Source organism: Vanessa tameamea, chromosome 23 (genome assembly GCF_037043105.1).
Source record: "Vanessa tameamea isolate UH-Manoa-2023 chromosome 23, ilVanTame1 primary haplotype, whole genome shotgun sequence".
Taxonomy (NCBI): Eukaryota; Metazoa; Arthropoda; class Insecta; order Lepidoptera; family Nymphalidae; genus Vanessa; species Vanessa tameamea.
This window is the reverse complement of record NC_087331.1, coordinates 9,489,695-9,515,663: the sequence shown is the minus strand read 5'-3', so window position 1 is coordinate 9,515,663 and position 25,969 is coordinate 9,489,695. Positions and strand designations below refer to the sequence as shown.

General features: G+C 32.7%; 1 protein-coding gene across 1 annotated transcript in view; it reads left to right on the top strand.

Moving 5' to 3' along the window:
* LOC113402171 (doublesex- and mab-3-related transcription factor A2) overlaps positions 1–5,885 on the top strand; it is a 30,819-nt gene extending 24,934 nt beyond the window's left edge. The window contains exon 4 of the mRNA XM_064218680.1: positions 4,813–5,885. Within this exon, the coding sequence (XP_064074750.1) occupies positions 4,813–5,540 (728 nt within the window). The 3' untranslated portion in view covers positions 5,541–5,885. The remainder of the gene's footprint in view (positions 1–4,812) is intronic.
* Positions 5,886–25,969: the final 20,084 nt, after the last annotated feature.

Below are 25,969 nucleotides of genomic sequence, written 5' to 3'. Positions count from 1 at the left end.
AATAATATGTTGCCGTCTCATTCGTGTAATGAGATTCAAAATGGCCCGTTGCGAGCTTGTATGGAATAATAGTGGTTTATTTTAATGAAATACTTTTGTGGGGGCGTAGGTTTTTATATTGCTTTGTGTTTCATTGTCTTTTTGTTCGTTTTGTGAGATTGAATACATACTATTTATATGCATTTGTTGATTTAATTCTTACTTTTGTTGTAAAGAGGTTTTATAATTTGTAAACTATGATCCTTTTTAAGTGCGTAATTATTAGCGTCAGCCATCTTTGTTTGTATATTATATCAATCTTTTTACAATCTTCGGCTTATACCTACTCCATAAACCACGTCTTCTTTAATCATTTTTACTACATTAGCACTGAGGAGGTAAAAGTGCAATTTTTTTTTGGTTTCGTAACGTTTCCGTGAAATGATTTAAAAATCAAAATACTATGTTGAAGTAGGACAAGCACTTAAACTTATAACTCAAAGTTTTCCCGGAGTCAATTTATCGTGTTCGTTTCTATAATAAGACTTTGCGAATATTTTTAACTTTGCTTAGGAATAAATTTAGTTCTCTTGTTTAAATATAATAATAGATATAGATTTTTACTCAACAATAACTATATGGATGGTAAAAAATCGTATACTTTATTTTATTTACATTCAGGACGAACAATAATTTAAACATAAATTCAACTCTGTTTCTTGCCGTTAATTTTTTTGTATCGAATATTCTACTCAAAAGAACCGTCAACGAAGTCAGTAATTACTCTTAGTAGTTTTTCTAAACTGAAATGTAAAGTAACAGCCAGTAGGGCAAGTAGCCCACTGATGGGCTAAGGCTTCCTTACCCTTTGACACTTCTCGCGTTTCAGTTTATTCCATCACGCTCCTCGCTCTTTCCTCACGATGTGTTCCTTCACCGCCGGGCACGAGATGAATTATAAACACATTATATATAGTGGTAACTGGGTTTGATGAACGTGTTCTAACCACTTGCCATCTCGGTTCAACACAGTTATATTTAAATATGCTCAGTGGAAGTCAATCAATTTTTTTTTAAATGAATCATAATGAGTTGCCGTTTTCGTCGATATTTAATTAAATATAATGAAACATCAAATTGCTAAGTGATAGGTAGCATCAGTTCAAGATTTATATGATAATAAATAAGAACAGCTTGTTAATCCAACTACCCTTGTTAGCGAATCGGGTGTTGCTCTGAATCCGACTGTTCGCTATGAGAATCTTTTCAGTATTCCATTCGTAATAGATAGATCTGCATTACGTAGGTAATCATAATTACACACACACTTGATTTGTATACATATTGAACGCCTCGACTGCACAACCTATTACTATTCTGTATTTTTTAATTACCAAACCGACCCGAATTAATCTGCTAAGCAACGATTAGGTACGTTTTAAATATAGAAAACTCACACGTACAAACAATGCAACGCACTCACACTAATACATCCCGCTTATACATAATACGATCAAATTGTAATCGAATCACTCCCCCTCCTCTTCACCTCCCCCCTCGTTTAAAAAACAATAACATAGACCATTAAATTCGCACACATCACTGAAAACGCCTCGCACTCTAATTGCACGAACACAATCACTTGTTCGAGCGTTTGTGAAGCCAAGGAACAGAGCGCATTAGAAATGGCATTGAGCTTTAATAGCTACTGTAATATATTAAATAAGTACTAATGAGACACCTCGCGTTCGTTACACCATGCATACACTTGGTATTTACATTTAACATCGGGGCTACTCTCTAAGAATTGATTTCGAAAACGTTGAAAACCGACTGCGACCGAAGGTGAAGCGCTATTTGATCCGTTCACGTGTTACAATTTTATCATAGATCAGTTACATGCCTCGTTCGTTTTCAGCGGTGACTTTTGAGTTTGTTCACAAAGACTCAGGATACATGAAGTAAGAACCTAAATTATATACCTAATATTGAGGTCACCGTGTTTGTTACATTGGAAACATTTGCATGTTTTTGCAAACCTGATAATTTAACTGGGAAATACAAAACCAAAATCAAATATTCTTTATTCAAATAATAATAGCTAATAGGGTCATAAAAACTGTCATGTCACACCGTTGAATTAAATTTAAAGCTACCACCTGCACATTTTGTCATATTGGAATTTGCTAAATTTTAGGGAGAAATAAAAGATATTATATATATTAAGCAAACCACGTGTATTACCTTGTAGAAATTTAGTATTTCTTGTTTATTCTCATAAAGCAATTAGGCATTTCGTTTCCATAGCTTATGATGGCATCTCTATTCTGTCTTATCCTACGGCTGGGCAAAAGTCTTCAATGGATTTCGAGGAGAAGATTTCGAGCTTACTCCACTACGCTGCTCCAATGCGAGTTGGTAGATACGCGTGGAAGATTCTCATCCACCACGTGCAGGTTTTTCTCACGATGTTTTCCATTACCGCCGAGAACGAGATACGACGTTAAGCACATTCAGTAATGCCTAGCCCAGGTTTTGACTCAGAATCTTCCGTTAAAATTTACGTTCACTTGTAACCACTTTGCCCCGGCTTTCACGGCTTTTCTCTGCAATTAATAAATTCAAGTACTAATAAATCTAACATGGTCCTTTTCTTGACACACGTAAGTCTTAGCCCAAGATAGCGGCTTCAAACCCGTGTACTACTGTATTTCCATATGCTTAATGAAGTTAACCTTCAAATCACCTCGAAGATGTCTTATGATGATGTATGATTAAATAAAGAACATTTTTAATTATTTTATAAGCAATGTTTCATAGAACCTTGATGTTGTCTTATATAGTATAGCTAGGCAGTACTCGTTGAAAACGAGACTGGTTACATATATGGCACTTTTACATAATCTGTGTTTTAAGGTATAAGTACAATGAGTTACTTCGAAAAACATAAAAGCTATTATAGTCTTTATATCTCGACGTACAAGTATGGTTATTGTTTGCCCGTTTAAAATGTATTGTGCGGTGTACGCTCTCGTCGCGCCCGTTCCAGTCGTGCGTTACGAGTTGTGACAATATTGTTTTAGTGTTTTGTGCTTTCTTAATGTTGAATTCCTCCGACACAAAGCGTTCTTTTTTTAAAATTATTTCAAAACCGACGGCTATTGTTTATTGTATTGCATTTAAAAGCTCTAAAATATATTTTAAAATAATTAGTACGCAGAACGAGGCATTCATTAAAAATATGGTTTCAATTAAATTGTACCTTTTTAAACGCTTTGTATTACGTAATGGAAATAATTCGAAATACATTTAAAAAAATATGCACATATTACCTTTGGTCTTTCTTCCATGCTGGCTGTTCCCGGTTTTCGACTCTTCAGACGCTTTCTTTTAGCTGCCGATAAACGCGAAATGAACAGTTCATAGTACCCACTATGTTATCATGTTTGCGTTCGAGTGATTCTCTACTATCTGAGATACCTATACTATCTGACTGCCTCGTTAATCTGATGGCTAGATAAAAGGTTACAGGTTCTGTTCTAGGTTCAAACTCAGTTCGTGCCGACCGAAAGGGTTGTTGATTTTTTCTGACGAAAAATTCTCAGTAACAGCCCGGAGTCTGGGAGTTGGATGTGTAAAGCTGTTGGTCCTGCGCCTGAGCTCTTTCCAAACCTGTCGAATTAGCCGCATAAGAGTGAGGGATTCGAGAATTAGAGAGTCGCGTAACTTGCCTATGTGTCTATGCTTATGTTCATATCCGGGCTCTTAGCTACAAATGCTAGTCGTAGTAGTAGCAGTAGGGAGTCGCCTCTGGGAACTGCTCCGCTCTCGTTCCATCTCTAAATATCAGAGCAGGCCGCGACCAGAAGGGAGGCATTTATTTTTAATGTAACCCAGTATAAAGTAAAATGAGTTCCCGTAATGGACACTGTAGTTGAGTCACAAGTGCGATAGAACTAAAGTAACTTAATGTGTAGATGCACGTAACGTATGTTGACTCACTGACTCACCCAGTGTGACTTTTAAACTCAACTTATAGTTTTGTTACTCGTTCGCTGGTACATTTGCGGGCCGTGTTTGTTTGGCGCTGTGTGCACAGAGGAATGATTTTTTTATGTATTTTAACTTGTAAAGGTTTTTAACGAAACATGTTTCAAAGAAAACTTAACATTATTGTTTATTTTTGAGATATCATTTACTTTGAATGCACTTTTGAGTGTTTTTTGTTATTTGCTTGTTTTTATATTTCACATTTGGAACTTTCCTATGAAATGAAAACATTACGCGAGTTAGGAGTATACCGTTGTTTTACCATTGGTAGTCAAGTTATAAATTTTCTACTAAATAAATTAACGTGTTATGTTTAAAATACTTTAGTAAACAGCGCATAATTACTCTAATTAAGATTACAAATGTTATTCGTCAATTTTGATGTACCGAAGTTAAATACTTTAATAATATGCCTTTGTCATTTAATTGGTAGAACGAAAGAATCTACTTTCTGATCATAAGATCATCGGTACATTCAATATTTTTTAAATATTATGACTCAAAAGAACTTCATAGAGTACATTTTGATCTGATTCGATGTAAAATGTATGATTAATTATAAATCTTTATCGCGTATCGCAAATATATAGGTACCTATGTAGTAAACGGATTCTGTCGATATCTGAATAATTAATTAGATAAACCTACTGCTCTTAGTTTTTAAGTTTAACTATAACATCAGTAAATTATTAATAAGTATGAATATAGAAATCACAAACTTATAATTATATTATTATTTATATTAAATATATAAATTCATGTATTTTTTTCTTTTGTCAACAGTACACAAGCGCGCTCGAATCACAGAAGTATGTTCAAGCCCCTCGCCACCAGAAATGACGCAAGAGAGTAAAACGCCAGTTCACACTCCGCCCCTTTCCACACCACCACCTCGATCACCATCAGACCACGAACTGAATGTGGAGGAGGAGTTAGAGCACTCCGAACCATCCCTCACCCCTGAGAACTTGTCGATGAAGGAACATAGACAAGATGAGGTGAAGAAGGAAGACGAAGATAAATGGGATCCGACCTTTAAATACCGACGCGGGAAAGATGCCCCCATGTCGGAGTCAGAGGACGCAGTGCCCTTCCAGAAGTCACCCATCGATGTCTTAATTAAGGTGTTCCCGAAACGTAGTCGACAGGAGATTGAAACTATCCTAGCTAGATGCAAAGGGGATGTGGTCGCAGCCATGGAGATGATGGTGAATGGCCCTGAGCAGTCCTACAGCTTGACACCGGAGTCTCCGTATATGCAGAACTACCAATCGAGGTCTGCGTTCTCGCCGCTATCGAACCAGAGTTTCAAGTTTTCACCTTCTAGAAGATTCCTCACGCCACCCTACAGTGGCACGCGCTACATGCCCACAGTGATACGACCTCCTCCTGAGTACTTGTCTTCTTTCTTGCCTCCCTCCGAGCTGATGTATGGGCGACAATTGCAGGTGCCATCCCCCGGAACTTCTCCCACTTCTGACAACACGAATAATGATGGCTTTTCTGATTAGGGGTACCTGAAATATTGGACAGTACTTTAAGCAATTACTGGCCATTAACGTGAATCATAACAGAATATCTGTGAAGTTGAAAATGATAAAAAGACTTGAGTTAAACTATGTGAACGAGTCAGTCAGTTTTAAGTTAGAGACTCATCTTAAACGAGTTACATAATTATACAATATGTTGCATAGTTATTATATAATAGTAATTATATATAATTGAATACAATGACAATGTAAATGTAAGACATTAATTCATTAATTAAGGAGATCGAGACATTCATAAGCGATTTGTAAATAAGTGTTTTGCTTCATTAGACATAGTTGTGATAAATTAGTTAAATAAACATACTTACTAGGTTATCTCTAGTCTAGTCGTTTATTTCAATAGAATTTGTGCAAAGTAAATTGTAAAAAAAATCGAAAACTTTTTTTGGTTAAAGATTTGTTTTTAACAACTGATATTAAACGCGACTGTGCTCTGTATTGAAGTTTTTATTTGGGTATTTCAAGTTTATTAAATAGTTCATAAAATGTATTTAGTACCCGACAGGTGGCAACACTGAAAATGTAAAAAGTGATTCATACTTCTTTCATCCGTCTTTGACAGATAAAACATATTTTAAGACCATTATTGTATTTAAATACCACGTACTAATTGTATTGAAATAAACTCTGTTTCCCATTGCTATCGGTTTATCGGTGTATGGATTAAATAAAGTATACTTTTAAGCCTTTAGCGATATTTGAGTATACGAAGTTATAAGTCAATGTTATGAAGTGACATTTTTAAGTGTATATTATAGTTTATATTTACTCGGACGATCGATTACATACCAGTTAAACTAAAGAGCTATTCTATACGAACAAATTGAAAACTCACCGTAGAACACCTTCGTGAAATATTAGAAAGTTATATACGCTATTATTTATAAACCATTGTACGATATACGTGAGGTGCGAAATGAGTTCTTAAATGTTGTAATTGTGAACATGGCTATTATTTTAATTTTTAAAATCAATATTTTTTACATTGATCGAGTTTCCGACCGATGAACTGGAATAGGATTAGCAAAACAATAAATTTATGAATAGTGTTCGAATTTTAAATTAGCTAGGACAATTGGGCTCTATATTTGCGTGACTAATTTGGACTCGTAATTAACGGCCGAGTGAAAATGTTTAGTTTGCGATCTTTGAGTAGACAGTATCTATGTGATGTAAATATGTAAAGGTGAAATCGATGTTGAACTCTTTTGCACGTTTCGACGCTGTTTTCATATTTTATATTTTTCTCAGATTTTTTTTTTTATTTTAATCGCAAAATGGGAACAGTCAGCGCGACCAATTCTGACATTTTTATGTCACCTTACTACTGTTTTTACTAAAAATACTAGATATATCAAAAACCTTGGTTTTACTGGTTAATTCTTGTAAAAGGTATCGTCATACTAGGCATGTTAAGAAATTGGGACGGCATCAAAGTAAAAATAAAGTAAAAATGACTGCCTCAGTTTATGAATGGCCGCATCCTATTTAACAAAACAACATTGATAGAAAAATATCATTTTTGAGTTAACGAGAGCAAAGGCGCGGGCCGAAACTAGTATTAAATAAGTGCGACGTGCAAAAGAGATTACACTTGATTCTTGATCTTAACACGTAGAACGATCTTACCGTGTAAGTCTCAACAAATATTTCCTCTCGATATTCATTGCTTTATAAATATTTTAGTATTAATGGCTAAGTGAGGCGTTAGACGCCATTTTGTAAATAAACGAGTACCTATTATACGTAATAATTTCATTGTAAGTAATTAGTTAATATTAAACTTAGATTTTCTAGATTAATTTTTATAGATAATTACCAAACAGATTATATACAATAGAATGGTTTTAGCGAGTATTTATTTTTTAATTTCTATATTTAAATTGAATATTCCTTTTCTATATGGCAAACATTTTATTAGCATGATCGGGGATTCACCCTAAACACGTTCGAAGACATACAGATCTATGTTCGTAGCCAATATTCCCTTAGCTGCTCATCTTGCAATATTTTGAACAAATAATATTATAGTTTTTAAATACTCGTTAAAATAAGTGTTCATAAATAATTAGTGTTAATATTATATTTATACTTATTATGTACTTAAAATATTAGAAGTGGAATGTTTAATCGTTTAGAGTAGCTGAATGTAAATGTTCTGAACAATAAACGGCTCATTACACGCAGACTGCCCTCTTGTTTCCTTCATTTCAAATGTCTCCTTCGAACGATTATTCTGTAATCATACACTCTGTCATAAAACTGAACGGTCTCACTGCAATCTGACTGATCAGAGACACTATAAATAAACCTGTTTAACATAAAATTTTTATTTAAATGTAAATAATATTGTTTTTAATTAATTGGTTTCCAATATTTTCAATGCAACAATAGACAATTCTTAATGGAAACTAGACAACTCGGTAGGACACGTCAAAGTGCACCAGTATGTTCGCAAACACAATTGCGGTCTCTATTGCCTCACGCTTAAAAAAAGGGGTGAGAATATACGTTCAGAAAAATTCAATTATTTATCTCACTCTTGATAGCACCGGTCCGGGAAGTAGATTCTACCGGTGGTTACTCTTTCCTACCATTTAATAACAGATATTATGTAATAACAGTATGTCAGAAAGGAACAATTAAAATTTTATACGTCCTGCTTTCAAATCAACACTATTTTATCTTTAATATCTCGTATTGAGTAATATGTCTTATTGATCAATGATTCTTTGATAAAAGGTTTCAATGTTTGCACAGACCAAGCTTAAAATAGCTGTGGAATTTGATTGTAGAATATAAAATACAAAGCATACATATGCGTTCAATCTTGTCCAAAACATGAAGACAAAAAGTGTTTGTCATGAAAGCGAAGCGTAAACTGGGCGTGGCAGAAAACGTTTCGAGAACGCAGTTTTATTATAAGCTAGACATTACTTGTTAGACAGTATTCATACTAATATATATTTTATGGATACGAATTGTAAGAGGTTACTTAACATTAAGGCCTTAACTAAATACAAATAAGAATTAAAAATATTGACTGTATAAATCACGACCGTGTGGTCAATGTATGTGGTAAAATATATAGGATAGTGTTTAATTTATATATAGACATAATGACAATTTATTAAATATTCTGTAACAATTTTTAATAATATGTAGGCGCAAATGGGCCACCTGATGGTAAGTGACCACAAGCGCCCATAGACAGACGCGCTGTTAGAAATATTAACTATTAATTACATCCTCAACGTATCACCGACCTTAGAAACTAAGACGTTACGCCCTTTCGTTTTTAATAACACTAGATTACCGATACACAATAATACTTGTTGTTTTAGTGTATAGGAGCAGAATGGCTGATAAGTAGGTGGTATCTGGTGGTGGGTTTGTACGAAGCCCGACCACAATATTAGTACCTCTATATTTTTTAATTTTTCTCTAAATGTTGTTTGTCTTCCGTGTGACAAAGTTCTTTATAGACTTGAATTAGATTTTATCACCTTACAAACAGATATATTTTGATAAGTTTATCCATTAAACGTCGAATTAAAACAGTACTCGGTAAATCGGAACCTCTTAAATGTAGTGCGTCTAACTGGCCGACAGACAGTTAACCACTCGCCGACATCGACGCTCGAGTGACGTACCATTGTGAGGCCGACAGCGTGACGTCGAGTTGACGTCCATTAGACGCCGGTTTAACGTCGTGTCATCTTCGTATGTTATGATTGTATTTTTTAAATTTCGATACATCAATATCAGACTCAATTATTACCCATTGGTAATTTATACTAACATAAGCAAATAATACATCGAAATCTGCACCTTAATATTCTCCTCAAAGGAAGAGGAGGTGTCACCTAAATAACTGATTATCAGAAAAGAGTTCCTTGCTGATAATTCTCGGTAGTAGCTTTAAATTTAATATTAAACGGCGGTACAAAAGTGATCGCAATTACCTACTTGAATAATATTTTTTGTTTTGATTCAGAGGACACGAGTAAATTCCGGGTAGAGTTAGTAATTAAGGAATTGAGTTTTTCTGTCAATAAATAATTAGCGGCAGCGCAAAATCAATAACTCGGCAGTGTTCTCTTTCATGTCTCGGAAAGCAGGTAAAACCGTTAACAGTTAGAGTCCTAATGAGGTGATTGTTGTCATTCCAAGAAATCAATGCTACTGTGAAAATCTAACTCAGGAAAATTAGTATTAATAATGTACTAATTCCATAATTATTAAAATTCCTATCCGTACTAATTTACTATAAGAGCGTTTTATAGAACTAATTAAAGTTAGTTCTATAATTGTCTATCTACCGTAAAGGTAAAAGAGTTAAGTGTCCTAAAAGTATAGTTTTTTTTATTTTTATTTTACTTTGTTAGTTGAAAAAAGTAAGTGCCTGTTAATGTAGACTTGGAAGATATTCAATCATGCTGCTTCAATGCAGGATGGTGAATCGTTTTACTTACTGGCCATATAACAAATATATGAAATATGAATAGGTACTATTAGGAATTTTTATTCTCAATAGTTTTCTGATGAATTTAAACGATTTTTAGACGGCAAACACGTATTGTCTATATTATAAATAGTATTTATTTCTATAAAATAAACAGTAGGCATTTCTTGCATAGACACATAGATATTTTCCACGACAATATTCGCTAACGAACCAAATTAATTCATTCACGTAGTCCGATCTATTCCCCGGTATTTGTATTTAGATACGGCCCAGCTCCTGGACGTCTAGACGAAAGTCCCACTGCCCACATGTGTGACAAGCGAGCCATTGTGAATTGAGATTATCTTGCGTCGTGTGGGCTTAGTGACAATATTGATTTTCATTTCTTAATTAGTACGATGGTCTGCTTAAAAATATATATAATTAAGCATGTATTAAGTTGAATGTTTTGCAAGCACTATGAGGGCGGCATTTTCTTAAAGAAAAAACCCTCTTTAAAATAAATGATAAAATAATTAGTACGTGTCAAACATTTATTAGATGTGTATTAACTATAATACACTTTTATTTCGTAACCACTGATTTGTTTGTAATGAGAAATTTTTATAAGTACTATTACTTAGGTGGGCCAAAAAATCAAGATGTCAACCTTTTATTTGTAAAATATTCGAACTTTGTAGACATCTATTCTTCTAAAACACCATTCTACACGTGTGACTTTGGGACAGATAGCTAGCATTAAATATATACATTAAAGAATAAATGCAACGCAAAGAATAATCATAAACTTATCATCTTACCTGACTATATCGAGTCAACGCAACTTTAATGGGACGACGTACAATATTATAATCATTAAAATATAATTAATGATGTCCTGTGAACTATTAGGTAAAGCATACCTACTACACACGGTTAGCAGAAGCAGTTATCCACTAACCACTCCAGGGACACTCAGTGTGGAGGGAAGTAGTATACTTGTTTTATGAAAGGTAGTCCAAGCCTCACGTATATCAATGTTACTCCAAGCAACTCTCCAAAGTAGATCTTGAAGATATAAAGTCGATACCAAAAAAACTCCAAACCCATTTTTACAAATTTAGTCATTAAAGATGATAATTATTTATGATATTGGCACCAAAATTTTTAAATATTAGATTTTTATCGCATTTTCGTACAATTATTAATGTTTCAGTGTTTAATGTTCGGTTTCCTTATGTTAGACAAAAATGTACCACTGTAACAGTTACAATATAAGTAATAAAATTATTAAATCAATTGTTAGTCAATATATATTTTATGTTATGGACATTATTTGTCAAATGAATTATTTACTAATTTTTCAATTGAATTATTTATTAATTTTTAATGAATTAATTAATATTCATCTTTGAAAATAAGTTGTCTCTAAAAATATATTATTTATAAAATATAAAACAAATGAGATTAATTTAACGATTAATAAAACATTGCAACAAAATTATTGAAATAAACTTAGATTTGAATTATTAATAAAATGTTGGACGGTAAAATCTAAAATGTATGCAGTATGGCCTTTGATCTCATCAGTGCAAATGACAACAATGAAACAACTCACTTGACAACAATTTGGTCAACCGAAACGTAATGTTACTACGAATTAATAAAAATTTACTACCCACTATTATAAAATTACCCCTATGTTTTAGCACAGGAACATTGACTTTAATGCATTAGAAATAGATACCAAAACAGCCTGTATAACTCATTGTAATTTTTCAAACTGCGTACTGGAAGCCTTTCATGTTGTTAAATAATGAGAAAATATTCGCATGCGAGATTATACCTTACTACAAGGATCAAATGTTTAAATTTCTATAAACATATATTTAAATAAGTATTAAAATTTGCCGTCTATTTAAAAAGATTTTAATTCAGTTAATCGCGAGATTCGAATTTGCAACACGCGTCTGACACGTGACGCAAACAAGATGGCGGACGCTCTCTATTTAAATTTGACGGCTGTAATTGTTTGTTGGTTTTTAAATAGCATTAGAGTTGGTTAAGATGTTTTGAATTTACAAGCGTGTGAGAAAATTTAATTATTTTTTAAACGTTAAATCGATTTACAAATCTGTTAATCAGATTATTTACTATTTGCATTTACGATTCATTTTTTACTTTTAAATTAATTTAACTATTGAATCAGAAAACAAAGTAAGTAATAAAGTCTTAAGGTAGTATCAAATCGTAAATTAATTTGCACATAATATAATATTCCTATATATTTTGTCCTGTAAATGACTCGCGACTAGGCAAAGACTTCCAGAAATATTTGCACTTTTTGAGCGTATACGTTCACAATGCAACTCTATTATTGGATGATGGATACTCTCGCAACATAATTTAATTTGACACATGCAGATTTCTTCACGATGTTTGCCATCACCGCCTAATATGACCGGAATGTTTGCTTTTGAAATAGTTTCCTTTAACTCGCAATATATTTAAAGTGTTTTCAATTAATATCAATATTTATGTGGATCTTCCACGGCAAATCATATCAAAATATGCTTTACTCAAGTAGGCTTGAGAATTGTGTTAAACGTACAACTACCACCGGTTCGGAATGTGGATTCTTCCTAGAAGAACTGGTAAAAACCAAGTAGAAATTAAAAAAAAACAATGGTTATTAACAATAAAAAAAAAAACCGATTTTAGGAAGAGTTTTTATCAAATGTTAATAATAAAATTCCGCAAGACTTCAGTGGAAGGTAACATGCAAGCGGTATCCATTACAGTCGGTGGTGGATATTTCCACGCCGAGCACAAAGCGGTACTGCAGGTTATTGGGCAACTTTATATATAATTCAAACACTCGCGAAACGGATTTTAGATTCTATACCCGGCCGGCGGTTTCATGCGGTGAGTATAAATTGTACAAGTTTTTATACATCAGAAACAGAAGACTTTTTATTGATATCATTTCATTCATGACGAATTTATTGTTTTGATCGCAATATCTTTTTTAATGTTAATATAATTTGTACACAACCGTGTTGTTGTGTAAATAATGTTATTAATTAAAAAATTTGGAAATCACAATATTTAATACAAATTAGCACCATGGTCGAAGAATAAGTATAATGATGTTGATACTTTGTGGTATAATTTACTTGGTGGGAGGGCTTTGTACCAGTCCGTCTGGGTAGGTACCAACCACTCATCACATATTCTACCTAAGCAGCAATAGGTACTTAGTATTGTTGTGTTCCAGTATGAAGGGTGAGTGAGCCAGTTTAACTACAGGCACAAGAAACAAATAGCATCTTAGTTCCCAAGGATGGTGTCACATTGTTGTGATGTAAGGATTTTTTATTATTTCATACAGCACCAATTTCTATAGGTGGTGGTGACCCCTTACCATCAGGTGGTCCATATGCCAGTCCGCTTACCTATTACATAAATATTATGTTCTCATCTACAGAGACAGATTTTCATCAAGACAGTCATTATTGCGAAAGACTATTATATACGGCTATTTTAATCGAGAAATTAGTACCTAAAGATCAGATTTACATATTACAGAATAGCTCTGATATATTTTGCACTATAAACGGTTGACTTATATGCCCATTTAACACTTGATTAATATACCTTCATTTATAAAACGGCACAATTTAACTTAACTACTTAAGAAAAGTACTAAATATTCGATACCATTTTTCTAACATTTAAAATTCAGATTCATGATTTCGATCAACGATATTATAACGACAATTCAATATCCAACTTGATTATTTATAGTTACTCCGGTGGTTAGTCTGGGGTAGAATTGGCTATAGGTAACTATCTCTTTGGCAATAGATACACTAAAATTTTAATTACCTTCTAGTGCTCAATCAGATGTTCAATATGTTTTATGTTTATGTATGCTCAATCAGATAATATGGGGGGCTGTATGTCCACGACATACGGGGAGAGTAGAGGTGCAAGACTATACCAGACATTGTTTCTAACTAAGGGGATGGCTTACCATCAGAGTGACCAATTTCATCGTTTGCCAAAACATTAGTGCCCTAGAGGCATTTTGTGATTGATGAACAAACATATGAATTAAATTAGAATAAAAATACAAATGCGTTCTATAATGAAATAAAAAAAATTTAACCTAATTATTCACTATTGCATAAAACCATTCCGAACGCCATAATTCAATACTTTCTTCTAACTTGGCTACCACTATTACAATAAGTTCTCTCGAGCGAGACAGGTATAGTGTTCTAGAAACGAGTGAGAAGGACGACAGATCCTTTGTGCTAAGTTTCAGCTTTCAGTCGGGGAATTGTAAAATTTCACTCGAGTCGTCGCTAATCGCTCCGAAGTTCAAACTAAAAATAAAACATAACTCCCCTAAAGCTGAAAGACATCTTAATAATTTAATATCGATATTGTGAGTCTTTGCGTAATAACGTTCGATTTTATAAGTATTTCTAAAATATTCAATTACTTGTAAACGACTAGTGATGTAGGTTAACTTTAGTTGACTATAAGAGGGTAACTACCTAACTCCTAACTACATACTGACATACACTTTGTCAGGGATACAGAAAAGGACACTCACACACAGGTGGAAATTAGTGTAAATACATATTTTGTATCTTAGGAATAGTGTTACTTATTTGTCAACTAAATTGATACAGACTATAAACACTACATAATGTTTATTTCAATACATTTTTTTATATAAGGAATGATGTTGATATCTGTTTGAGATAACTATTTGATTACAAGTTAAATTCTTAGGCTACTATTTAAAAAAAAAAGTATTCAAATTAAAAAAAAATATCGTTCCAGTCCACACAGATATGAAATGCAGCGATCTAACCGTCAAACGTCCAATAAAATTAATTAAGCCATCGTCATCTATAAAATGCGCGAAACAAAAATGGAAAAGCGAAATATACAAGCGCGAACCTTAGCGCGGTCAATAATAAAAATAATTACTGCGAGTGCTAGTGACAGACCCGGGCGGCGAGCTGTGGACGCGGCTTCTCTTCTTTAATGCATGTTTATACCACTAACACGAATTACGTTTTAATTTAAACAAGTAATCTGTAATATATAAGAATATTCTTGTTCTTAATTTACACCTAACCGCTTTATTCTACGTCAACGCCCCATATATATATTGATGATATTTTATGTTTGTGTTATTTTTATCATCGCTGCACGTATTTCTAAAATTAGTACGTAATTTTTTTATTTTTTATTTGCTAAGAAACCGAAGCGAATTTCATTCTGTAAACACTTAAAAATGTGATAGGAATTTGTAAAATAATACAAGTGTCGAAATATCACATTTTTATTAAAAAAAAGTAACAAAGGAATTAGTGTCGATCTATTTGAGAAAGAAATTTTTAATGAACACTTAATATTATTATAATAATCTTCATTTGTTTGTGAGATAAATCAACAAATTTTATTTTAATATTAATTTGTAATCAACTAACCATAAAAAGTAATCGTTCAGAGTCAGGCCTTTATATCGTGATTTATATCGTGATATATATCCCTGATATATATCCGCGAACCCTGTTGAATTTAAAAAATCACATAAAATAATGAAAACTAAAGCCCTCTCCGTACTTGTCGCCTGTAATATAAAATGTAGACGCGGCACAAGTATAGCGAATTAATCGAAACACAATCCAGTGGCTTGCAGGGCGTGGAGTGGGTCAGACGGTAGGGTTGCCACTACTGTGCGAGAGCGGGTGGGGCGTGGATAAAGTAAACAATATAACTTCGGAACATCATAGTTGACGTGGTCAGATGCTTTTCAGTGCTGTAATATAGTTAGCAAACTGATATATTTAATAGTACTAATATTTTAGGTAGGAAACTTACCCACTGTAGGTTTTTTGCACGGTACAATTCATTTATGACGTCATATTGAACCGCTAAACAGCACTACTAAGTAGTTGTCTTTTGGCTTAGAATGAATAAGCAATTGAAACTACATACACAACATTTTGGTTTCCCAAACTGGTGGTGCTTGGGCAATCTAAAGGATGGTTAATATTTCGTATAGTGATAATGTCTATGGGCGGTTGTGACCACTTGGTTGAGAACTCACACTTCAAACGGGATCTCAACAATATTAAGCATTGCTAAATTTTTTAAACTTTGTTTAAATATTTTATTGTGAGTACTCAATAATCAATATGCCGCGATTGACAGGGGATCAGCCAGGAATAGAATGCGAAACAAATTAAACCCATGCGAACGAAACCCACAGGTGCTAATATAGACAAATATTGCATGTCAAGCCTTTGACGAAAAAAGTATATAATAACAACCCTTATGAGTAACAAAAGCAAATCCACAAAGCGAATAATTCGTCAACATTGCCCAAAAAACTAGGGTTAATTCTGCAAAAAGTAAGATAACAAATACGCCCGTCCCTCTCTTCACTATACATCTGAAAGAAATGGAGATATATCATTACAATTTTTCCTTTTTAAAGATGCATCATGCCAGCCTTCTCTCCTCCATACATTAGACAGAGATGCAAATATTTAATCTCATACTTTCTGATCTAAAAGGGCATATCGGGGAATCTCTCCCACGCACTAAAACACAATACAATAATACAAGTATCTTGTACAAGTGATTTCGTTACAATGACCTGCTACTGATTTTGGTTTTGATAGTGTTTTCTTTTGACAATAGATACGTTATTGATACGTTCCCAAAGGATTGGTTTGTGGTGAAATTGCGGATAAAATAGGATTGATTTTATCGGCTTAATGTTTTTTTAGCACTTTTAGTGAGGGTAGATGTGCTTTTTGTGAGTGAAACAAGGAACCGGGGAGATATTACATCTGATCGTATCTCTCATAGGACGTTTTTGTTACTATTGAAGCCGAATGTCTAAGTATTGTTTTACAATTATAATCTAATTTCAAGGATATTTTAATGCAAATAAATTATTTATTTTTTATATGTGATATTCGTAAACTGACTGTATTCACCCAATGGACATAAACCTTCACACCAAACAGCTTATGATTTTAAGGTTATAAAGTTAATATGTTAAATGTTTATTATTATAATAATTTGTCGCAGTCATATTTTAGTGTACGATTATATTGTATAAAAATAAATATATATTTAATATTTGTCACTCAAACCTGAAATCATTTATTAAATACAGAAGCATTTACTTTTTGATAATGAAACTCCGAACTACTACCTTATTTATCCGTCATTGAAAGCCAGAATTTCCCAACAGATAAAACATATTTAAATTATTAAACAAACATCGAGAATTCAAATCTAAGCAACTATCGAAAGATAAAAAGTATTTGTTAGAGTATATTTGAATAAAGAATAATTTTACGTATTAAGAACGGGAAAATATTATATACATATTCGAACGCGCACGGCAGGGTGGTGGACTAAGCTTTAAACCATCTAAACCTTTGCCTCGCCATTGCATTGTAATTTCTTGCAACTATCATTCATTATTACAAAAGAGAAACAATAAGGTTTTTCTGAAATCGTTAAAAAAACAAAAATTAAAATATTCTTTATATAAGCAGGGTCATAAAAGCACTTTTGAACCATGTTTCAGGGTTGAATTAAATTTAAAGCTACCTCCGGTTACGAAAGTAATTTCTACCGAGAAGAACCGGCAAGACACTGAGTAGTTACTCTTTTCCACCATTTTAATGACAGAGTAGGTATGTCAGTAAAGTACAATTAAATTTTTGTATATCCTGCTTAGAAATAAATAATTTATTATCTTTAAAATACAACAAATAAATAAATCTAAGCGTAGCCTCCACCTAACTCTGGGCATTTCTTTGAGCAAAACGTAAGCATTTTTAACGAAAACATAAAGAACATCAATAAAAACATATAACAAAATAATAAACATATTTCGATAACATTTAAGTGCAAGTATTATTTCGTATAATTCACCGACAATAACTGTTGTCGGGCAATCGACCTCAGACTCGAAAACGTTAAACAATTAATAAGTGATTTAAAAAAATAACAATAAAGTTCGATTACAAAAGTAGTCGTTTACTACATGTAATCACCCCGAACAATGAGCCACGAACAAGGGCACCGCATGAACTCACTTACTCATTGACTCACTCACTCAAGTGCAATTACGAATAACAATTGTTTTATTATTTCCATTATAACGTAATATCCCCTTGATAATTGTTATTCGATTATATATCGAGTATATTACTTTCATTCAATTAAATGTTTATAAAAAAAAATAACGATTTTCCTATTAATTTTGTCTCACAGGTATAGTTTTTGTACTCGATTGAGGCACGCACACCTGGTAAAACTTTATCCAATTTGGTCAACGAACGTTTAGAAACTTGATGTCAATAGTTGGACGTATCACCAAACAGATGTGTATTTTTAGATTTATATAAACTACATAAGTATTAATTACTCGTAACTAATTAATTTCTCCAAAAGTTCTCTTGTTCTTGTCACAGAGTAACATATATTTATTAATGAAGGAACACCGCCCCTTTCAGTTTTCATACGGAACGCAAAAACTGCGAAAAGCAACACGATAATTTAAATATATCTCGCTCAAGTGGGCTCTTCTTACAAACACTTCGAAGTTATCATTTTATAAGATTTATTTAAATTTAAAGCGATCAAATCGACAAGGACTTTATTTTCCGGGAAGAACCACCAAGAAACTCAGTAGTTATTCTTGTCTGATAAGCATATTACAACGGTACTTTAATCAATTACAATTTAATTATAATCTTTACTGCTCTGGAAATCAACGAAAGCTAACTCCATCGTTATAAAGAACTGACTACTAACCATTTCCAGCGTGACCAGCCAATACACAGCCAATACAGTGTGTACACAGACTTCGGGTACATTTGGACTTGGAGTTTTTATGCAAAAGGCGTGCTTTTGATTTGATGAAATTAATATAGCAGTTCATATTCTCAGACCAGCACTCACGCAAACAGTCTTAGTGTTCGTGTATTAGTATCGTTTTACTTGCAAATGTTACAGCCATCCATTAATGAATTTGTGAGAAATATGAGGCTTTTTATTTTTTATTTATTTATTTACAGCCATCCAGCAAGCACAGACAGATGCAAATAATTCCAATATGGCGATTAAGTAGACAGAAGCATATCAGTTATTGCCCCCCATAGTTTTAAAATAAGATCTACATAAGATTGTTACAGAACAAAAGTTATCTATACTGCTATTATTAAAAATGTTTGGTCAACGCAAACACAGCACCTTCCTTTGCCCATCGTACTCGGCTAGACTATAATAATCACAGTCGTTTCATTTCTTTTGTAATTGTGTGGTTATTTTTTAATTGAATAGATGTTGTTTAAATATATAATAATGTGGTATTGTTCGTTTGTTTGGGGTGCGGACGGTAACGGTAGCTGGTAGGCGGGGATACGAATCATAATAAAATGAACGACCCGCGGCTTTACTTACCTCCTCGCTCTATTATTTAATGTTCAATCGGTTTTTAAGGGCATTCCCGTTTTAGACGACAAATTTAATAACTTATAGGTATAGCTTTAATAAGGTTTAGGTACTCACAACGTTGTCACGCCAGAAACACTTAAGGACCTGAAGAATCAGTAATGTCAAGCTTATAACTGGTTTTACTATTAAGGAAATAGAGGTTCACGAATATTCGAAGAGAGAATCAAACTGGCGATCATCGGTTCTGTACAGATGTCGTCTGATCATTGAAAGCTCAAGCCATTGTGGTTAATTACAACATCGGAGCGACTCTGGGGCGTGTGTAAGTTTTATTTTTATAAAGGATCGCTTTCACGGCAATACCGATAGTGTATAAATACAAAGACATTTAAATATAAATATATTGGTTCGAAGCGAACTTTCTACAGCATCCTTTTATAACTAAATCTCTGAGCAACAGAGTACGTCTTTTAAAACATGCTTTAGGTACCACAATTAACTTTCTATTTTCCATTTGTTTAATTTTTGATATAATTTTTAAAAGATTTAATAACCAAGTGGAAAGATTTAAATTTGGAAGACTTACTTTCTGTAATTTCTCTACTATTAAAAAAAGATTTTACTTCAAGACAATATCAGGTGTATTAAATTAATGTTGAATAATAACTTCTACCAAAAAGTAACTACATATTTTTGTATTAATTATGAAACAACAATCATTATGGTATTAATGGAAATATTAATTTCCGTACCGGAGTTAGATTTTTGACTTTGACTTTAATAACATATATTGCATATCTGCAATGTAATAAAAATTTGTAGCGCAGTAAGACACACAAGTTTGTCCCAAATTAAAATTGATCTACTAATTATATTATTAATTAGTATGGCAAATAAACTATAGTACTATTACGTAATATTTAAGTAAATATTCGTCAAAAGTTTGTTTCAAACGTCTATTCGATCACGGACCTAGCAGGAACGTATTTTATAAGAGGCAGCAATTGGAACAATAAAAAGGTAGCTTCCTCATTCCTCAGCCCTCGTTATCTGTACATTTGAAATAAAGTAGAATCTAATCGAAGACCATCGACAACGGGTTGATTTTTTCATATTCACAAACAAAGATACTGTCATTCAATCCCTCAGCCCTCAGCTGTGGTTATTCAAACCGCAATATTTAATTGTACAAAAGCGAAAAAAAAACACTTAAAACACTATGAAAATTTCAACATAATAGCAGGTAAATTCTCTTTACATTGCCCAGATTACAGTGAGCCTACGAATTGCGTATTTTTAATTTAATAAGGCCGTTTTCAAACGCTACGTAAGACTGTCTTAATGCGACATTGATATTAAAATAAAATTATCATAATTGACAAGATAAATAATGTACAATATTAAAACTAAGCATACATATAATTAAAATATAATATTCCTCGCTGTGAACTATAAAAACATGAAAACTAAAGTCTTTTCCGAAGATAATATTAGTTTATAACAATTACGAAACGTCTCAAATATTTTCTATGAAATATGTAATAAGTGCTTTCGCAGATTAAGTTAACAGAAATAAGACAGATTTAAAAGCGTTTTTATTTTAATTTGGAGTTTTTCTATTCATTTTTGTTATAAAAACTAGAAATCATGTTAGCACAGAGCGCAACATTTAGACCTAAATATATATCTGTGACCTGTTTCTTTCCAGTCTTTTGATAAATGTGTACGTTTACACGTACAATTTAAAGACATAATTTTGTAAAATAGGTCTGTACTCGTTCGTGTCGCACAGTATGCACCGCGCCTTAGCCTCCAAGCCCTGCGGGTGTCACCTAGCGCTGGCTGGTTGTTATTCGAAACCACTGAAGACATATCAATTACTCATTGTATAAGAATAATTGCGGAATCGAGCGGAATCATTTTTATTATAACCTTTGTCCCTAAACATTTGTTAACAATCTGTTCTGCGTCTCATACGCCTTTATTGCTTGAACATAAGAATTATAATCGTTCGACGAATTAAGACTATATTTTTTATTTGCGTGGGAGATAGTCTGACGATTGAAACTTGAAGGGTATTTACATTATAGACGGTTTTTTCGTCTATTCCATTGAAATGTTAAAATGTTTGACGTTTGACTGGTGTTTAGTGATTGTTTGCTTGCGTTTTGTATTTTATTCGGATGTAATGAAATAAATTGGTTGCTTTACACACAAACAATATAACTGCACTCGTAACTGAGCGATCGTGTATATTAATTATATAAAATGTATACAGTGTACAGCGTTGGGACGGGTTGCGGTCGAGTGACAGCCCAGCGCGCCAAAATTAGGGGGAGGGGGGGCGTCAAGGTGTGGAGTCACCTCAATACCCTAGGCATAACATTAGATACCGTCCTCGATCATACTGAAATTACGCTAGCTACGTATGGAAAAGAGGTCACCCCATGTTTATTAAACCTTCCCAGGCCGACCATGGTCGAATATTAAAAGGCGCCGAATGCATGTCCAGTCCAGGACGGCTAGATGGCTGAGGCAGGCCTTGAATTTGTGTTTTAAATACCAATATGTGATGGTGCTAAAACATTTTGTAATTCATGAATGGTATTGGCAATCTTTAAATAGTTAACAATTGTGATTTTCCCAATTTTTACAACTGTTGGTAGTCATATTAAATGTTAGTAAGAGAATGGGGCCTAACCACGTGAATCTCTACGAAGGTTGGGTGACTGAACGCTTCACCTCGAGAAGTGTTACATTTACTTTTATAAAAGTTGCACAGTAAAAACATTATCGCCACCGTGAATAGTTTCGACGTCCGCATCATAATATTTGGCGTAATCTAATTTCATTGAATAGTTGTTTCATTCATAATTTTTTTTATAAAAATCCTTAAATCCAGTATTCTCAACACTTGATACTTAGAGCAACAACAAGGGCGTTTGCACAATTAGCGATTTCACGCGCCGTCAACTGCGGTTGCGTTTCGATGGCTCGTTTTTTACGTCAACATTTTGCGCATTGTGCCAAAATTAAATATACTTCGATATTGTATTGTCATCACTTGGAATATTGATAGTATTATATTTTTTTGTAAAGTAAAGGAAAAATTATAAGTTAAATAAATAGTGAGACAAAATAATACTTATAATTGAGCAGCCCTTGTGTGTCCTTTAAAGTGACTTTATTTTTAGCAAGGTAAATACTCAAAAAACACACGACATTTTGCTAAAGTGTGTAAGCTTTAAGTTGTGTAATGCTTGCTAAATAGTTTAATTAGTATAATAAGTATCAATTTAACTTTAAGGTTTCTCTGAGAAGAACTTTAGAGATAGATAACCATAAGATTTATCAACGTTTGTGGTAATCTATTTTATTTAAATAGCATTTCATACTGACATATTGGGATGTATCAAAAGAAAATGTACACTCAATAACGACCTTAAAATTTAACTCATCATGACCAAAGTAATTTCACTTCAAATATAATATATATTGTTATTATTTATCTGAAACGCTAATGTGTTGCAGTTCAATAAGGATGTTTGCACAATTAGCGATTTCACGCAACGTCTGACGTCTTCTTATAAGCACGTTACACGCATCGACAGATCTCTTTGATACTTGCAATTTTACTTCTGCGTATTTAGCTGAATACTTTTTTTTAACTTAATTTGATATTCTTAACACTATCGTTGATTAAATGTAGTGCAATACAGTTTTGTGGTATTATAGTATCCATATATTTAATGTCTGTAATAAAACTTGGCAAATGTTCTTGGTATAATTAACATAATTGTTATATCCAAACCCGTATTACCTTTTAGAAATGAAACGCTTACAAGAGTATATTTGAGTTAAAAATATTTAATAAGATGCTATAAAAATAACACAAATAAAACTACACTCCAATAAATAGTTCAATTTTTATATTTATGTAGTTTAATATGTAAAGATAATTATAGAGTTAAAATTCTATCCCAAGATTCCTCTACTCATCCTGTGAGTGCATTGCATTCTTAGGAAGAAGCTACCGACTGCAGTGCTGGTAAACATGAGAGAATAACATAAGCAGATTTTCTCAAGACGTTTTCCTTTCGCACCGAGCACGAGAATTAAACAATAAACTCGGTAAGACTTGAACTAATTTGAAGGCACGATAAAACAAGATATACTTAACTTATCGTGTGGCCTCAATCCAACAAAGAAAAACAGATAGATTAATGTTATAACATCAGTAACGTCTTTAATTTAAGCTCCATTAGTTGTCGTTGATGCTGTTCAGAGTATTATTATAATATTATACAATAAATTTAAATCTATTGATGAAAAGACGCTAATTCTGAATTCAATGAAACATCGTTTGTTACCAGCACAATGGTTTCGACTTACTATTTAAAACTATCCCGTTTCTTGCTACTGTGCGGTTGTTTAAAAAAAAAAAACGAAAAAAAAAATCAAATTAACTTACAAGACCGTAAGAAATATCAAATAAACGGGCCGTTTAGGTCGTATCAGCCTTGTTACTTCAAATTAAAATCAGGCCAAATAAATAAAACATCGCGAGGAAATCTGCCTATGCCAAATAAAATTCTTCCACATATATATTTAGAATGCTGGTTGAATACGCACCAAACCTTATACCTACTTAAAAGAATATCACGCGTTCTACGATTTTTTACAAGCATTACAATGTTTGCATACTTAACGTTTTTATATGCGTCTAAATACATATTATCTTGTTAAAGTTCTTGAACTTGAAGTTTTCTTCAATTGGATAAAATCTTCCGGATCTGTGTTAAAAATGAGCGTTCCACAGGAACCAATTTTGGGTCCTTTCTATTTTTGAATAACATTAATGATTTCCGGATTTTTTAAAATGTTTTTTGTGATATTTGACTTTTGGATGATGTGTATATCTTAACATTCTTAATTTCATTAGAAAAACATAAACGATGTAAAAGTATCATTACAAAAACAGAAATGTCTTATAACAAATATATTTCACGAACTACGGCTACGAACAGATAAATCAATCAAAACCGTAAATTAAGTTTTTCTCAACATGTGAAACTTGACACAACTACATTAAAACAAATCACGATTACTGGGTAAACGAATTCATATTAACTGTTTTTATAAGTAATACCTACTTTAAGCTAATGTAAAAACTGAGAATTATACAATCATTAACTGAAATGTATATCCTAATCTAACTCTTAATATAATACAATAGTGACTATAATCGAAAATTAATCTTTTATTTGACAATTTTAAAATTGACAAAATTATCTTAACTTTTTTAATGAAATACTTATTTCTTATGTTTATGCAGTAAGGCTGAAATTTGCTTGATTTCTGATTAGTTACTCGCTTGAAATAGATGGTAAGTTTAGGAATGTGAACGTAAGTACAAAATGTAAATGGAAGTTTCTAAAACGATCAAATATTATGTCGGCGGTGGACGGTGGTGGTGTGTGGTGGGTAAATAGAGGGGCAGCTAGGCGACCATGCGGAGAGGTGATCGTGTTACTGTACCATCAACTACAATAATACTGGATACAATGAAATACTCTGACCGCGTCTATGCTTTGAATAAAAACAGTTTTTTTTTCTGAATATAATATTTAAAGTCAAACTCACACTGTATCCTTGAAATAGAATATGTTGTAAATATATCTCTACTTTGATTAAACCATTTTAGTTGTTAATCAAATCATTCATTTAACGATCTCGTTGGTCTAGCTCTTAATTTATACGACTGCAGATCTCGAGGTCTTGATTTTAAACAGGAACAATAAGAAGTTTATGGAGTCAAGAAGTTTTTAGTAACGCCACAAATATTTTACAGTTGACAGAGTTAACACTATCGTGCCTCGGATAGTGTAAAGGCGCTATTATCCATCCATCCATCCTCCATCAGATTATGAGAGCGTTCTATGAGATTATGTTAGTTTATGATTAGTAAATTGCTTCAAAATATAATTCAAAAGAATTCATAAATTATTCTACTTGACAAATACAAAATTAATTACACAAGCAGCTTAAGATCGTTTTTATTTCAAATATGCGTAATTAATTAATTAAATATTATTAAATAATTAGTTTTGATTTCGATAATTCAACGAATAATTCTCTTTTTCTTCTTTATCGACATAAGATTTAGTAGTTACTCGGAAACAGAGGGGTTAGGTTTAATGTGTCCATCCGTGGCATCGTAGTTCCTAAGCGGATAAACCGCATTTAATTTAGTTTTTTGTTTAAACGGTGACTCGAATGAGTCTGCTTTTAGGTGTGATTAAAAAAAAACTTTTCATCTGTTTGAACATCGTTTTCTAGTTGTTTTGATTTAGTTAAATTACATCATAAACTGTATATATACTTCAATACTTTATCCTTCAAATGTATAATATTTTATTATTAATAGGAA